Consider the following 14216-nt stretch of genomic DNA (forward strand, 5'->3'; position numbering starts at 1 on the left):
TTTTTTTAAACCCTTGTACTTTTGGTGTATTGTCTCATAGGTGGAAGAGTGGTAAGGGTGGGCAATGGGGGGTCAAGTGACCTGCCCAGGGTCACGGATGGTCATTTTTATTATGTTAGCTCGTCCTACCCAAGAGCACTTAATGTTTTTCCAATTGTTTAGATCTAGTTTTAATTGTGTGGAAAGGGTTTCGTAGCTGTGTTCCTATAATTCCTCTGTTTGTCTTGGCAAATAGATTCCTAAGTATTTTATATTATCTAGGGTGATTTTAAATGGAATTTCTCTTTCTAACTCTTGCTGCTGTGATGTGTTGGAAATATATAGAAATGCTGATGATGTATATGCATTTATTTTGTATCCTGCAACTTTGCTAAAATTGTTAATTATTTCCACTAACTTTTTAGTTGATTCTCTAGGCTTTTTTAAGTAGACCATCATATCATCTGCAAAGAGTGATAGCTTGATCTCCTCATTGCCTATGTTAATACCTTCAGTTTTTTTTTTCTTCTCTAATTGCTACTGCTAGTGTTTCCAGTTCAATGTTAAATAATAGAGGTGACAGTGGCCATCCTTGTTTCATTCCTGATCTCATTGGGAATGCTTCTAATTTATCCACATTGCAGATGATGTTTGTTGATGGTTTTAGATATATACCATTTATTATTTTTAAGAAAGGCCCTTCTTTTCCTAAACTTTCTAGTGTTTTCAGTAGGCATGGGTGTTGTACTTTGTCAAAGGCTATTCCAGCATCTAAAAATCATGTGATTTTTGTTTGTTAGCTTGTTGATATGGTCAATTGTGTGGGTGGTTTTCCTAATGTTGAACCATCCTTGCATTCCTAGTATAAATCCCACCTGATGATGGTGGATAATCCTCTTGATCACTTGCTGGAGTCTTTTTGCTAGTATTCTATTTAAGATTTTTCCATCTATATTCATTAGGGAGATTGGTGTGTAGTTTTCTTTCTGTTTTTGATCTACCTGGCTTTGGGATTAGTACCATATTTGTGTCATAAAAGGAATTTGGTAGAACTCCTTCTTTGCTTATTGTGCCATATAGTTTGTATAGTATTGGAATTAGTTGTTCTTTGAAGGTTTGATAGAATTCACTTGTGAATCCATCAAGCCCTGGGGATTTTTTCTTAGGGAGTTCTTTTATGGCTTGTTCAATTTCTTTTTCTGATATGGTATTATTTAAGTATTCTATTTCTTCTGCTGTTAATCTAGGCAATTTATATTTTTGTAAGTATTCACCCATATCACCTAGATTGCTATATTTATTATCATATAATTGGACAAAATAGTTTTTAATGATTGCCTTGATTTCCTCTTCTTTAGAGGTGAGGTCTCCCTTTTCATCTTTGATACTGATAATTTGGTTTTCTTCTTTCCTTTTTTAATTAGATTGACCAGTACTTTGTCAATTTTATTTTTTTTTCAAAGAACCAGCTTCTGGTCTTATTAATTAATTCAATAGTTCTTTTACTTTTGATTTTATTGATTTCTCCTTTGATTTTTATAATCTCTAATTTAGTTTTTGACTGGGGATTTTTAATTTGTTCCCTTTCTAGTTTTTTGATTTGCATGCCCAGTTCATTGATCTTTGCCCTCTCTAATTTGTTATTACATGCACTCAATGATATAAATTTCCCCCTGCTTTAGCTGCATCCCACAGATTTTGGTAGGATGTCTCATCATTGTCATTCTCTTCAATGAAATTATTGTTTCTATGATTTCTTCTTTAACTATCTGATTTTGGAGAATCATATTAGTTAATTTCCATTTAGTTTTTGATTTGCCTTTCCATGTGCCCTTACTGATTATTGTGTTTTTTTTTTTTTTTTGCATTATGATCTGGAAATGTTACATTTATTATTTCTGCTCTTTTGCATTTGTTTGCCATGTTTCTATGCCCTAGTACATGGTCATACATGGTCAATCTTTGTGAATGTACCCATGTGCAGCTGAAAAGATGGTGTATTCCTTTTTGTCCCTATTTATTTTTCTCCACATATCTATTAAATCTAATTTTTCTAGGATTTCATTCACCTCTCTTATCTCTTTCTTCTTTATTTTTTGGTTTGATTTATCTAGATCTGAAAGAGGAATATTTAGATCTTCCACTAGTATAGTTTTACTATCTATTTCCTCCTTGAGCTCTGCCAGTTTCTCCTTTAGAAATCTGGTGCATACCATTTGGTGCATACATGTCGAGTATTGTTATTTCCTCATTATTTATACTGCCTTTTATCAAGATATAATTACCTTCCCTATCTCTTTTAATCAGACCTATTTTTACTTTGGCTTTCTCAGAAATCATGATTGCCACTCCTGCCTTCTTTTTATCAGTTGAAGGCCAAAAAATTTTGCTCAAGCCATTGACCTTAACCCTGTGTATGTCCACCTGCCTCATATGTGTTTCTTGTAGACAACATACGGTAGGATTTTGTTTTCTAATCCACTCTGCTATTTGCTTCTGTTTTATGAGTGAGTTCATCCCATTCACATTCAAGGTTATAATTATTAGCTGTGTATTCCCTAACATTTTAGTATTCTCTCCTAGTTCTACCCTGTCTTCTTACGCTATTTCCTTTTAAACCAGTGTTTTGTTTTAAAATCAGTCCCCCTTGTCTCCTCCCTTGGTTTACTACCCTTTCCACCGCTTCCCTTCCCCTCTTATTATTTTTTAAGGCCTAATGAATTCCCACCCCCTCTCTCTTCCCCTCCCTTTATGAACTCCCCACCCCACTGCCCCCCTTGGTTTATCCCTTCTGACTTTATCCATAGGGTTAGATAGAATTTGATATCCCAATGGATACCTACTCTTCACTCTCAGGATTAATTCCACTGAGAGTAAGGTTTAAGTATTTCCTATTAACGCCCACTTCCTCTCCTTCTTATAATAGTATTCATCCCCTCCCCTTCCCATGCCCTCTTTGTGTGGTATAAATTATCCTATTTTTCTTATTCCTTCAGGTTACTCTTGGTGCCATCTTCTATTCCCCGACACACACTTCCCCCCCCCCCCCATATCATCTTAGATCATTTAGTACTCCAACCTCTCCTTATGACTAATTCTTCTAGTTACTATAATAGTGAGTACATTTTTAGAATTACACATAATATTTCTCCATATAGGAAAACAAATAATTTGATCTTATTGAAGCCCTTGAAGAAGGCAATTTAAAGATAAGAGTTTTCTTTCTTTCCCCTCTCTTTCTTATTTACCTTTTCATGTTTCTCTTGTTTTTTTGTGGTTGGATATCATACTTTCCATTTAGTCCTGGTCTTTTCTGTGCAAATACTTGGAAATATTCTATCTAGTTGAATGCCCATACTTTCCTCTTGAAGTATATAGTCAGTTTTGATGGGTAGGTGATCCTTGGTTGTAGATCCAATTCTCTTGCCTTTCTGAATATCATGTTCCAAGCCTTGCATTCTTGTAGTGTGGAGGCTGCCAGATCCTGTGTAATCCTTATTGGTGTTCCTTGATATCTGAATTGTCTCTTTCTGGCTTCTTGTAATATTTTCTCCTTAACTTGGAAGCTTTTGAATTTGGCTATTACATTCCTGGGGATTGTCTTCTGAGGATTTAGTATAGAGGGTGTTCTATGGGCTCTTTCAATGTCTATTTTGCCCTCTTGTTCAAAGACATTGGGGTAGTTTTCTTGGATAATTTCTTGTATTATGATATCTAGGTTTCTGTTTGTCTGATTTTTCCAAAAGACCAATAATTCTCAAGTTGTCTCTTCTAGACCTGTTTTCTTGATCTGTTATCTCCTCATTGAGATATTTTATCTTTCCTTCTATTTTGTCAGTCTTTTGACTTTGATTTATTAATTCTTGCTGTCTTGTGAGATCAGTGGCTTCTACCTGCCCAATTCTGGCCTTTAAAACTGGTTTTTGGCTATAATCTTTTGGTTTTTCTTTTCAATCTGGTCTATCTGGCTCTTCATTGGCTTCCAGCTGGTCATTTCTGGTCTTCAATTTGCTTATCATTTCATTTGATTTCTGAACCTCAATTTTCAATTGCAAAATTCTACCTTTTAAACTGTTATTTTCTCGCCAGATCTCTTCCATCTTTCTCATGATCTCAGATTTGAACTCTTCAAGAGCTTATGACAAATTTTCATTTTTTGGAGAAGGTTTGGATTTCTTCAATTGTTTGTCCTCCTCTGTTTTCTGGGTTTTTTCTGTGCAGAAGTTATCAAGTGTCAGAGCTTTTTTCTTTGTCTTTTTGGTGATTATTTCTTGGGCATTGATTGGCATTATTATGCTTTCTCAGCCAGAAGTCTGAGTAATCTCTCTTTGTATGGAGCTAAGGAGCAGTTTTTGCCTTAGGCTACTTTGTGAGTCTCCTGGCTTCCACTGTCTGATAGGCCTCTGCTGTCCGGGGTCCCTCCCAGCCTCATGCTTGAGCCCAAGGTCTGCACTCCCTAGGCTCCTGGGGTCTCTGGTCTAGCTGTTTTCAGGGTCAAGCCCCTGTGGTCCTAGTTGGCTGCCCGGAGCCCGGAAAATTGGCCTATGCTTGCTCCTCCACCTGAGGTTTTCCCCTGAGTCTCAGAGCACTGAGCTGCTTCCACTGTCCACTGCTTCTCTCAGCCCCACTCCCGCACCCATGATCTAAACTCTATAGCCTCCTGGGGTCTCAAGGCTTGCCGCTCTCAGAGACAAGCTCCTAGTGGTGCCAGTTAGCTGCTAAGGAGCTAGATTTTGCACCCCCTCTCACTAACTCTGTTGCACAGCCTCTGCCTCTGGTACTATGGAGGGGTGGGGGAGGGTTGATCAGCTTGCATTTTGATGGGAGCTATTCCCCCCACATAGTGTGGAAGTGCCAAAATCCCATGTACCTTCAATACTGTGCCCTATTGTGGGGTCCCTTCTTTAGTCTGGATTTGGTTTTTTTTGTCCTTTGGAGGTATGCTGTATGGGTAGGTGAGGAGAGTAAAGCACCCTGCTTCTACTCTGCAGCCATCTTAACCTGGAAGTCCCCTTATTCTGTGTTTTTGCTCCCACAATTCTTTCTCTGAATGTGAATAGTGTTCTTTCTCATAAGTCCCTCAGAATTGTCCTGGATCATTGAATTGCTGTACTAACAGCAACTCTACTAAGAGAAGTCCATTACATTTGATTGTGCCATAATGTATCATCTCTGTGTACAGTGTTCTCTTTGTTCTGCTCCTTTCGCTCTGCATCAGTTCCTGAAAGTCTTTCCAGTTCACATGGAATTGCTCCAGTTCATTATTCCTTTCAGCACAATAGTATTCCATCACACCATCATATACCACAATTTATTCAACCATTCCCCAATCAATGCACACCTCCTCATTTTCCAGGTTTTTGCCACTACAAAGAGCACAGCTATAAATATTTTTGTACAAATATTTTCCCCTATTATCTCTTTGGGGTACAAACCCAGCAGTGGTATGGCTGGATCAAAGAGCAAGCTTTTAAAGCTCTTTGGGCATATTAAGGAATTCTTTTCTTTTTTTTTAATTATATTTTTATTTTTATTTTTAATATTTTCCCATAGTTACATGTTTCATGTTCTTTCCTTCTCCCCAAGCCCTCCTAACCCCCTTTAGCCAGTGCACAAGTTCACTGGGTTTTACATGTATCATTGATTAAGACCTAATTCCATATTATTGATAGTTGGACTAGAGTTATCTTTTAGTGTCTTCATCCCCATTAATATCCCCATCAGCCCATGTGTTCAAGCAGTTGTTTTTCCTCTGTGTTTCTCCTCCCACAGTTCTTCTTCTGAATGTGGCTAGTTTTCTTCCTCATAAGTCCCTCAGCCTTGCTCTGGATTCTTGCATTGCTACTAGTAGAGAAGTCCATTATGTTCAATTGTACCACAGTATATTAGCCTCTGTGTGTAATGTTCTCCTGGTTCTGCTCCTTTCACTCTACATCAATTCCTGGAGGTCATTCCAGTTCACATGGAAAGGAATTCTTTTCTTAAGTGAGCTTTTGTACCTCTTTTTCCATTTGACCAATTCTTTTTATTTTTAATTTTTTAAATAAAAAATCCTTTTGTGTTTTAGTACCTCCTTTTCTGTTTGGCCCAATATGCTTTTTAAGGAGTTTTTCAGTGAATTTTTGTGCCTCTTTTACCATTAAGCCAATCATATTTTTAAGGTGTTATTTTCTATAGTATTTTTTGTATTTCTTTTACTAAGCTGTTAATTCTCTTTTCATAACTTTCTTGCATCACTCTCATTTCTTTTCCTAATTTTCCTTAGTATTCTTGTCTTTTTCTTTAATTCTTCCAGGGATTCTTGCTGGTGTTGGGTCCAATTAGCATTTTTCTTTTGAGGCTTTTTTGGTAGCTGTTTTCACATTCTTGTTTTCTAGGGTTTTGTCATAATCTTCCTTGTCACTGTGATAGCTTTTTATGGTTAAATTCATTTTTTTGTTATTTACTTACTCCCCCCACCCCTTTTGACTTTGACTTTTATCTTTATATTAAAGTTGGCTCTGTCTACGTTTGGGTGGATAAACACTGTTCCAAACTTCAGGCTTTTTCATGTTTCTGTTTTTAAAGCTAGCTCTAGGTATCTGTAAGTTTTTAGTGCTTCCAAAGTGGTGTGTTTGTGGGAGAGGTATCATTATTGCTTTTTCTGGTCTGCACTCTGTTCTTTACCCAGGCAAGGCCCCAGCTCCTCTATAACCATAAGCCCATGTGTTTTTTTTGTCTTGGAACTGTGACCAGAGCTCTTGCTCTCTTGTGACAGATCCCCAACACTCCTCTCTGTTCTGGAACTGTGACCCAGAACAATGTATAGGCAATAGAGTTGCCAATGAATGCAAGCTATACTCAGTGTTAACAAAAGGTCCCCTGTAATCTCTTTTTGACCAGTTGCCCAACCTTCTTAATGTTCCTGAACTGAAAGTTCCTGAAGCCACTGCTACAGTTGATCTTGCTCCTGCCACATGTGTGTGGGCTTTGAAAAGGCCTCTCTACCTTGGTGTTACACTTCTCCTGCCAACCTTCCAAATTTGCTTAGGCTGGAAAACTCTCTCACCCTGACATTCTGTTGTTTCTGCCACTCTAATTTTTATTTGAGGCATTATTTAAAATTGTTTGGAAGCAAATGTGAAGAGTTCAGCTGGGTTGCCTCTAATCCACCTTTTTGGCACCACCTTCTCCTTCAAAGATACTTGAGCGCTTTTTAATTTTTACCTAATACTTAGACTCCCAAGGATCCTTCTGACATTTGTTTTTTTTTTTAAATATGTGTTTTTAAGTAATGGGGGAATTTACTGAAAACTTTTGCAGCTCAATTTCTTTGAAAATGTTAGGAAACACGTGGGGTTTCCATGGTGTTCATGGCATTTGACAGTACACTTAATTCTGTACTGCCTCTTTAAAGGAGTCTGTGATCAATTATGCATCTTATAAATGTACTTCAAATGCACATTTGTCTATAGAAAACAATTCCTCGACATCTGTAATATCTGATGCAGCCTCTGAGTCTTCTAAGTTGGAAGAATTTCCTTAGGTATCTATAAAGAAATTCTAACCACAATTTTGGATTCTTTGTTGAATCATTAAGTATGGTTGCAGGGAACAGATAGATTAAAATGTCTTTATCAATGTATTTTTGCTTTGTTCCATTGAGGGTAGGAAATAAAAAAGATAAAGTACTATCTTCTGAATTTCTTACCTTGGCAGCCTTTCAGATGTGGCCTGCCAAATTCTTTATTTATTTTAATTTTCTTTGCCCATAATAATGTCCCTTACCCCACATTCGTTGTAGTTTGGGGACTTCTCTGTCATCTTGAGGCTGGAGGAAATTGAACTATAATTGCATTGAAAACATGTCCAAAGAAGACAGTGAGACCTCGAAAATATTAGAGGAATTGGGTCAGAAATAGAGGGAAAATGATGAATTTGTGAAAAGCAGGACCAACTTAGGAAAACTCACTGGGGGCTGGGGAAGATGGGTAGCATACCCAGGAAAGGCAAAAGGAGCTCTCTTCTTTCTTTCCCTCTCCTTTCTTATTCTGTTTGGAATTGATTCTTTGCCCCAGAATTCAAGAAGAAAAAAGCCCATATGTTGAAGCTTTGACACCTGATAAACTGCAAACAATTAAGAACTGAGAAACACAAAGAGATTCAGAGAGAATTAGGGGGGTAAAGCATCCTGTTCAATACTTAGGGGAAAAATAGGGTGAAATATTTAAATAATAATTAGAAACAGCTAAAATCACTGAACATAAGATCATACAAAAGTGAATTTATAGACGCAAAGGAAATTAGAAGTCATCTCTTCTAATAGATATTTTTGATAGAATCTTTTCTTTGATTTCTTCTCTTTAATTTGAGTTTTTAAAATGTTAATCTTGTCTAATGTAGTAGTACCTTCTATCCCTTCAATCATTTCATTAGTGCTTCTCTTGATGTTCTCTAGCTTTGTTCTCTATTTCTTGAATTGGAATTGCCATAATTAAACACAGAACTCTGGAAATGGATATACCATTGCTTTGTGCAGGGGCATAAAAATCAGGTTTTTTTTTCAGTACCTTGGGACTTGTATCTTCAGAGTGCAGTCTAATATAACTCCAAAGTCCTTTTCCTGGAACAAAACCGATACCTCAGAGCATATTATGGGAAATTTTCCTTTTTTTCCCCCAAGTGAATTCATTATTTTGGCATTGTCCATACTAAAACTTATTTATAGCTTTTTAGGTTACTTACAAAGAATTAAAAGATATTCTTTTGAGTTTGGCATTTCACCTAAAAGAATTAATGTGACATGCACACAGAACTTTCATGGTATGTACCCTTTCAGTTAATTTATAATATTAAACAACATCAACCTTAGCAACTTTTTATATGTCTTTTTCCTAAGAAATGCTGGTTTATTCCTTTGCTCGTTCTCTAAGCCCTATTTAGTGCTATCAATTTGGTTGTTGCTCAGAACTTTTTTGTTAACATTGACTTCAGAGCAGCTAAGTAGTTCAGTGGATGGAGAACCAAACCTTGAGATGGGAAGTTCAAATCTGGCCTCAAATACTTCCTAGCACTGTGACCCTGGGCAAGTCACTTAACTCCAATTACCTAGCTCTTACTACTCTTCTGCCTTGGAACCGATACTTAATATTGATTCCAAGACAGAAGATAAGGGTTTAAAAAAAAAAACAACCTAAAACATTGACAGCATCCACAGTCATAATTTTTTTTAAAAGCTAGAAGGAGCTATTATTATTCTTAACAGTATCTTTCAAGAATTTGATTGTACATAGAAGAGAGTTCCTCCACATAAACCCTGCAAATTCCTGACCTGTAATGTCATTATATTGTCTGTGTCTGCCTATTGTAAATGCTTTATAAAATGTACATTTTACAGAGTATCCCAAAAGTTTTGGTATAAACTTATATTTAACCTTAAGATTGTGCCAAGACATTTGAGACAACCTGTATTTAAAATAACCCATAAACTTTATATTTGCAAATTGTCTTTTTTGGGCAACTTTTGTCTCCTGCTGCATTTAGCAGTACATAGCAGATAAAAAGTAAATTCTGGGTTTTTTTTTTCTTTAGCCATTCAGAAAGTGTTTATTTGGTACCTACTCTTCTCCAGCTTTGTGCTAGTCACTCTAAGGGATACAAAAAATAAAAATAACATGGTCTCTGTCCTTGATTTAAGACTTAACACATATGAAGTAATTACTGTACAATTAGTTAATTATAAGACAGCTTATCAATTAGGTGCTAAATTGTATAAGTAGGGAGATCAGTGAAGTCACAGAACAATCAAGAGAAAGCTTCATGAAGGAAAGAGGACTTAAGAGTGGAGCCCCTCTAGGGCCTTGAAGTACAGATAAGATTTTGATAAACAGTGGAGAGTTCATCCTAGAAAAGAGGAATAGCATTATCAGAGACAAAAATCTTGGTGTTATAATGAGAATGACTATGTCAGAGGAGAGGCAAGCTGTCAATCAGTGAGCATTTACTATGTGCTGATCACTGTGCTATATGCTGGAAAACAGCAGATTATATTTTCATAAATAGACTCTACTTGTATAGAATGTGATAGTTTTAACTCTAATACTTTATTAAGCAGGATAATCCTTTGCCAATATTGCTAAAATGTATCATTTTCCATAGTCTTCATTGCCTTTCCTTACTGAGTTTTGAAAAAATTTGTCTCTGAATGTTTGATGTAGGCATTAGAACATTAATACTTTATACTCAAGGAAAGTTGCTTAATTTGTGATTATCACATCTATCCATATTTTTAAACAGATATGCAGCTTCTATTGATGATATCTTAGAAGAAGAGGAGCATTATGCAGATCAACTAAAGGAATATCTTTTCTATGCGGAAGCATTAAGGTAAGTATAATGTAAATTCCAAGTTCCTTGTCTCTTAGTTGTTCAAAGTTAAGCATACACTTCAATAGAGTATAGATAAACTGATTTTTCATTTATTTCCTTAGTAAATTTTTGGAGTTCTGTTTTTTAACCCTTGCCTTCTGTCTTAGAATCAATATTAACTATAACTTCCAAGGAAGAAGAGTGGTAAGGGCTGGGAATGGAGGTTAAGTGACTTGCCCAGGGTCACACAAACAGCAAGGAAATATCTGAGGCCAAATTTGAACCCAGGCCCTCCCATCTTCAGACTTCATTCTCTTATCTACTGAGTTATTCAACTGCCCCAAATTGCATTCTTATATATATTGTTCTTCAGGAATAAGTTAGACTGGAGATACTTGTCAGAATCCTCATTCTGTGTGGTGTACATTCTTAGACATGTCCAATATGTTGATGTGTTTAGCTGCATTTATTATTGTAAAGATTCTACTGTGTGGTTAGTGGGTAAGTCAGTTAGCTTAATAGCAGTATAAAAGGAAGATTCTTAATGCATTTATTTAAGGTTTTTCTTTTCTTTTTTTTTTTAAACCCTTACTTCTGTGTTAGAATCAATTATTGATTCTAAGGCAGAGGAATGGTAAGGGCTAGGCAATGGGGGTTAAATGACTTGCCCAGGGTCACACAGCTAGGAAGTGTTTGAGGCTATATTTGAACCAGAGAACTCCCATCTCTGGGCCTGGCTCTCAATCTACTGAGTCACCTAACTGCCCCCAAAGTTTTTCTTTTTTTTTCTTTTTTTCTTTGTTTGTTTGTTTAATTTTTTTTGTTTTTAGAAAATTTTTCATGATTACATAATTCATGTTTTTACTTTACCCTTCACCCCCCCCCTACTCCCCCACCCCACCGTAGCTAACTTGCATTTCCACTGATTTTAACATGTGTGGTCAGTCAAGACTTATTTACATATTATTAATAGTTACATTGGTGTGGTCTTTTCGGGTCTACATCTCCAATCATGTCCTCATCAACCCAAGTGTTCAAGCAGTTGTTTTTCTTCTCTGCTTCCACTCCTGTAGTTCTTCCTCTGAATTTGGGTAGCATTCTTTTCCATAAATCCCTCAGAATTGTCCTGGTTCATTGCATTACTGCTAGTACAGACGTCCATTACATTCGATTTTAACACAGTGTATCAGTCTCTGTGTACAATGTTTTTCTGTCTCTGCTCCTTTCATTCTGCATCAATTCCTGGAGGTCTTTCCAGTTCACATGGAATTCCTCCAGTTTGTTATTCCTTTGAGCACAATAGTATTCCAACACCAGCATATACCACAATTTGTTCAGCCATTCCCCAATTGAAGGGCATATCCTCGCTTTCCAGTTTTTTGCCACCACAAAGAACCCAGCTATAAATATTTTTGTGCAGGTCTGTTTATCTATGATCTCTTTGGGGTACAATCCCAGCAATGGTATGGCTGAATCAAAGGCAGGCATTCTTTTATCGCTCTTTGGGCATAGTTCCAAATTGCCATCCAGAATGGTTAGATCAGTTCACAACTCCACCAGCAATGCATTAATGTCCCAATTTTGCCACATTCCCTCCAACATTCATTACTCTCCCCTGCTATCATTTTAGCCAATCTGCTAGGTGTGAGGTGGTACCTCAGAGTTGTTTTCATTTGCATTTCTCTAATTATTAGAGATTTAGAACACTTTCTCATGTGCTTATCGATAGTTTTGATTTCTTTATCTGAAAAGTGCTTATTTATGTCCCTTGCCCATTTATCAATTGGGGAATGGCTTTATTTTTTATATAATTGATTTAGCTCCTTGTATATTTGAGTAATTAGACCTCTGTCAGAAATTTTTGTTATAAAGATTTTTTCCCAGTTTGTTGTTTCCCTTCTGATTTTGGTTGCATTGTTTTTGTTTGTACAAAACCTTTTTAATTTAATATAATCAAAATTATTTATTTTACATTTTGTAATTTTTTCTAACTCTTGCTTGGTTTTAAAATCTTTCCTTTCCCAGAGATCTCACAACTAAACTATTCTGTGTTCACCTAATTTACTTACAGTTTCCTTCTTTATATTCAAGTCTTTCACCCATTCTGAATTTATCTTGGTGTAGGGTGTGAGATGTTGATCTAAACCTAATCTCTCCCATATTGTTTTCCAAATTTCCCAGCAGTTTTTGTCAAATAGTGGATTCATGTCCCAAAAGTTGGGCTCTTTGGGTTTATCATACACTGTCTTGCTGACGTCATTAACCCCGAGTCTATTCCACTGATCCTCCCTTCTATCTCTTAGGCAGTACCATATTGATTTAATGACTGCTGCTTTATAGTATAGTTTGATATCTGGTACTGCTAGGCCCCCTTCCTTCACATTTTTTTTCATTATTTCCTTTGATATTCTTGATCTTTTGTTATTCCAAATGAAATTTGTTATAGTTTTTCCTAATTCAGTAAAGAAGTTTTTTGGTAATTTGATAGGTATGGCGCTAAATAGGTAATTTAATTTGGGTAGGATGTTCATTTTTATTATGTTAGCTCATCCTACCCATGAACAGTTAATGGCTTTCCAATTGTTGAGGTCCAGTTTTATTTGTTTGGAAGGTGTTTTGTAGTTGTTTTCGTATAATAGCTGTGTTTGTTTTGTTAGATTGATTCCCAAGTATTTTATATTGTCTAGGGTGATTTTAAATGGTGTTTTTCTTTCTACCTCTTGCTGTTGTAATGTGTTGGAAATGTATAGAAATACTGATGATTTATGTGCATTTATTTTGTATCCTGCCACTTTGCTAAAGTTGTTGATTATTTCTACCAGCCTCTTAGTTGATTCTCTAGGATTTTTTAAGTATACCATCATATCATCTGCAAAGAGTGATAGCTTAGTCTCCTCATTGCCTATTTTGATACCTTCAATTTCTTTTTCTTCTCTAATTGCTATTGCTAGTGTTTCTAGTACTATGTTGAATAATAGAGGTGATAATGGGCATCCTTGTTTCACTCCTGATCTTATTGGGAAGGCTTCTAATTTATCCCCATTGCATATAATGCTTGTTGATGGTTTTAGGTATATATTGTTTATTATTTTTAGGAAGGGTCCTTCTATTCCTATACTTTTCAATGTTTTCAATAGGAATGGATGCTGTATTTTGTCAAAGGCTTTTTCAGCATCTATTAAGATAATCATGTGATTTTTGTTTGTTAGACTGTTGATATGGTCAATTATGTGGATGGTTTTCCTAATGTTGAACCATCCTTGCATTCCTGGTATAAATCCCACCTGATCATGGTGGATGACCTTCTTAATTACTTGCTGGAATCTCTTTGCTAATATTCTATTTAAGATTTTTGCATCTATGTTCATTAGGGAGATTGGTCTATAGTTTTCTTTCTCTGTTTTTGGTCTACCTGGCTTTGGAATCAGTACCATATTTGTGTCATAAAATGAATTTGGTAGGACTCCTTCTTTGCTTATCATATCAAATAATTTGTATAGTATTGGGATTAGTTGCTCTTTGAATGTCTGATAGAATTCACTTGTGAATCCATCAGGTCCTGGTGATTTTTTCTTAGGGAGTTCTTTAATGGCTTGTTCAATTTCTATTTCTGATATGGGATTATTTAGGTATTCTATTTCTTCTGCTGTTAATCTAGGCAATTTATATTTTTGTAAATATTCATCCATATCTCCTAAATTGTTATATTTGTTGCCATATAATTGGGCGAAATAGTTCTTAATGATTGCCTTAATTTCCCCTTCATTAGAGGTGAGGTCTCCCTTTTCATCTTTGATACTGATAATTTGGTTTTCTTCTTTCCTTTTTCTTATTAGATTGACTAGTACTTTGTCTATTTTATCTGTTTTTTCAAAATACCAGCTTCTAGT

At 35.9% G+C, this 14216-nt stretch overlaps 1 protein-coding gene across 1 annotated transcript in view; it reads left to right on the plus strand.

Annotated features, from left to right (window-relative positions):
- The window catches only part of SNX4 (sorting nexin 4), a 107037-nt gene that overhangs the window by 70857 nt on the left and 21964 nt on the right, over positions 1-14216 (plus strand). The window contains exon 10 of the mRNA XM_044670029.1: positions 10255-10344. Coding sequence (XP_044525964.1) covers positions 10255-10344 — 90 coding nt within the window. The remainder of the gene's footprint in view (positions 1-10254; positions 10345-14216) is intronic.

The sequence above is a fragment of the Gracilinanus agilis genome, chromosome 3 (assembly GCF_016433145.1).
Source record: "Gracilinanus agilis isolate LMUSP501 chromosome 3, AgileGrace, whole genome shotgun sequence".
NCBI lineage: Eukaryota > Metazoa > Chordata > Mammalia > Didelphimorphia > Didelphidae > Gracilinanus > Gracilinanus agilis.